General features: G+C 65.8%; 1 protein-coding gene across 5 annotated transcripts in view; it reads right to left on the reverse strand.

The window, feature by feature from the left end:
* D2HGDH (D-2-hydroxyglutarate dehydrogenase) overlaps positions 1–1,353 on the reverse strand; it is a 21,010-nt gene that overhangs the window by 19,461 nt on the left and 196 nt on the right. For 4 of the 5 annotated variants that reach the window (XM_029933486.1, XM_029933485.1, XM_029933482.1 and 1 more), the window contains exon 2: positions 118–478. In XM_029933486.1, coding sequence (XP_029789346.1) covers positions 118–469 — 352 coding nt within the window. In that variant the 5' untranslated portion in view covers positions 470–478. The remainder of the gene's footprint in view (positions 1–117; positions 479–1,353) is intronic. The other variant, XM_029933483.1, reaches the window with a different exon arrangement.

Consider the following 1,353-nt stretch of genomic DNA (forward strand, 5'->3'; position numbering starts at 1 on the left):
TATGTGACAGTCACCCCAAGCTCCTCCACCTGAAGCTCATCGCTGTATTATCTCCTGTCACTGCTAGCACACACGCCGTCCTCCTGGGGGACACGGTGTGCGCAGACCCTCACTCACCTCGGACGGTTCGAAGCCAGTCCACATTCGAAGCCTCCAGCACCTCTGGGTCTGTGATGACCCTCCCCGGGACGACGCGTTCAAAGGCTTCCAGGTCTTCCCGGGACACCACGGAGAAGGGCAGCCGCCGCACGGGGTATCGCTCCCGGGTAAGCGTCACCTCGGGGGCTCGCGCGGACGTGGAAGAGCCGCTTCTGCAGATCCGGGGGCTGGTGGTCGTGGCTCCCCACAGGCTGCCCGGCCTGGGGATCCTGGGCGTCCCTGCCCATGTCCTGTGCTGCACAGAGGCTCCCAGAGTGCACGCCGCCTGCCGCCAGAAGCGCCACCCGGGCTGCACCAGATGGGGCGCCATCGCTCCTGCCTTACAGGAGCAAGAAATGGGACCTGTCACTCTAGAAACTGGAATCTGTGAAGAGGCAAGCCCTGCCCAGACAGGAGCCAAGGCGCCCAGGTCCGGGCCAGGCCCAGGAACAGCCTGTCTTCCAGGAGGAGGTGGCCAGAGGGCAGGGGGCGCTGCACCCGACCCTGACCCGGGCTCAGTGTCCTTGTGGGACCCTCCTCTTGGGAATTCCCTGAGCTGCACACCTGGCTGGGAGCCGGCTGCGCCACCCGGAGTGACAGTCTGACATTTGCAGTGACAAAGCTGCCTTTTAGTCCCTCCCCCTTCAGGAGCAAACCAGGATTGAAGCCACTAAAAAAGGGATGGGAGCCACTGAATACAACTGACAATAGTTGAAAAACTACGTTTTATGTCGCACGTGTACGTTATGACGTTTAAAACGCACAGGAATCAAAGGAAAGGGCGGGGTAGGGAAGCTTCTCCGGCTGCCCACCGGCTGCCCACCGTGCTGCAGGCGGAGTTCGACAAGTACCAGGGAGCCCCCAGACCCACCCGGGCGAGGGGCCGGGGGCCGGGGTCGCGCCCTTCTTCCGGAGCTCGGACAACCTGAACCGGCACGCGGGCCAGCACTGTCCGCGAGGTTCACGCGCGCTGTATGACCTCGGGAAAATGAGCGCGCCTCTCTGAGCCCCACCGCTGCCCGCGCGCCACCGCCGGTGGGACTCAGAGCGAGCGCGCAGGCTCGAGCCGCAGCCGGGAGTCAGGCCTGCGCGCCCACGTGACGGCACGCAGCCCTGCGGGCTCGAACTCGAGAACGGCCTTGGCGCGCGACGCCCCCGCCAGCCAGCCCACCGCCCAGACCCGCGGTCCTTCGGCCCCAGACCCCCCGCGGCCGC

This window comes from Suricata suricatta, chromosome 3, assembly GCF_006229205.1.
Source record: "Suricata suricatta isolate VVHF042 chromosome 3, meerkat_22Aug2017_6uvM2_HiC, whole genome shotgun sequence".
Taxonomy (NCBI): domain Eukaryota; kingdom Metazoa; phylum Chordata; class Mammalia; order Carnivora; family Herpestidae; genus Suricata; species Suricata suricatta.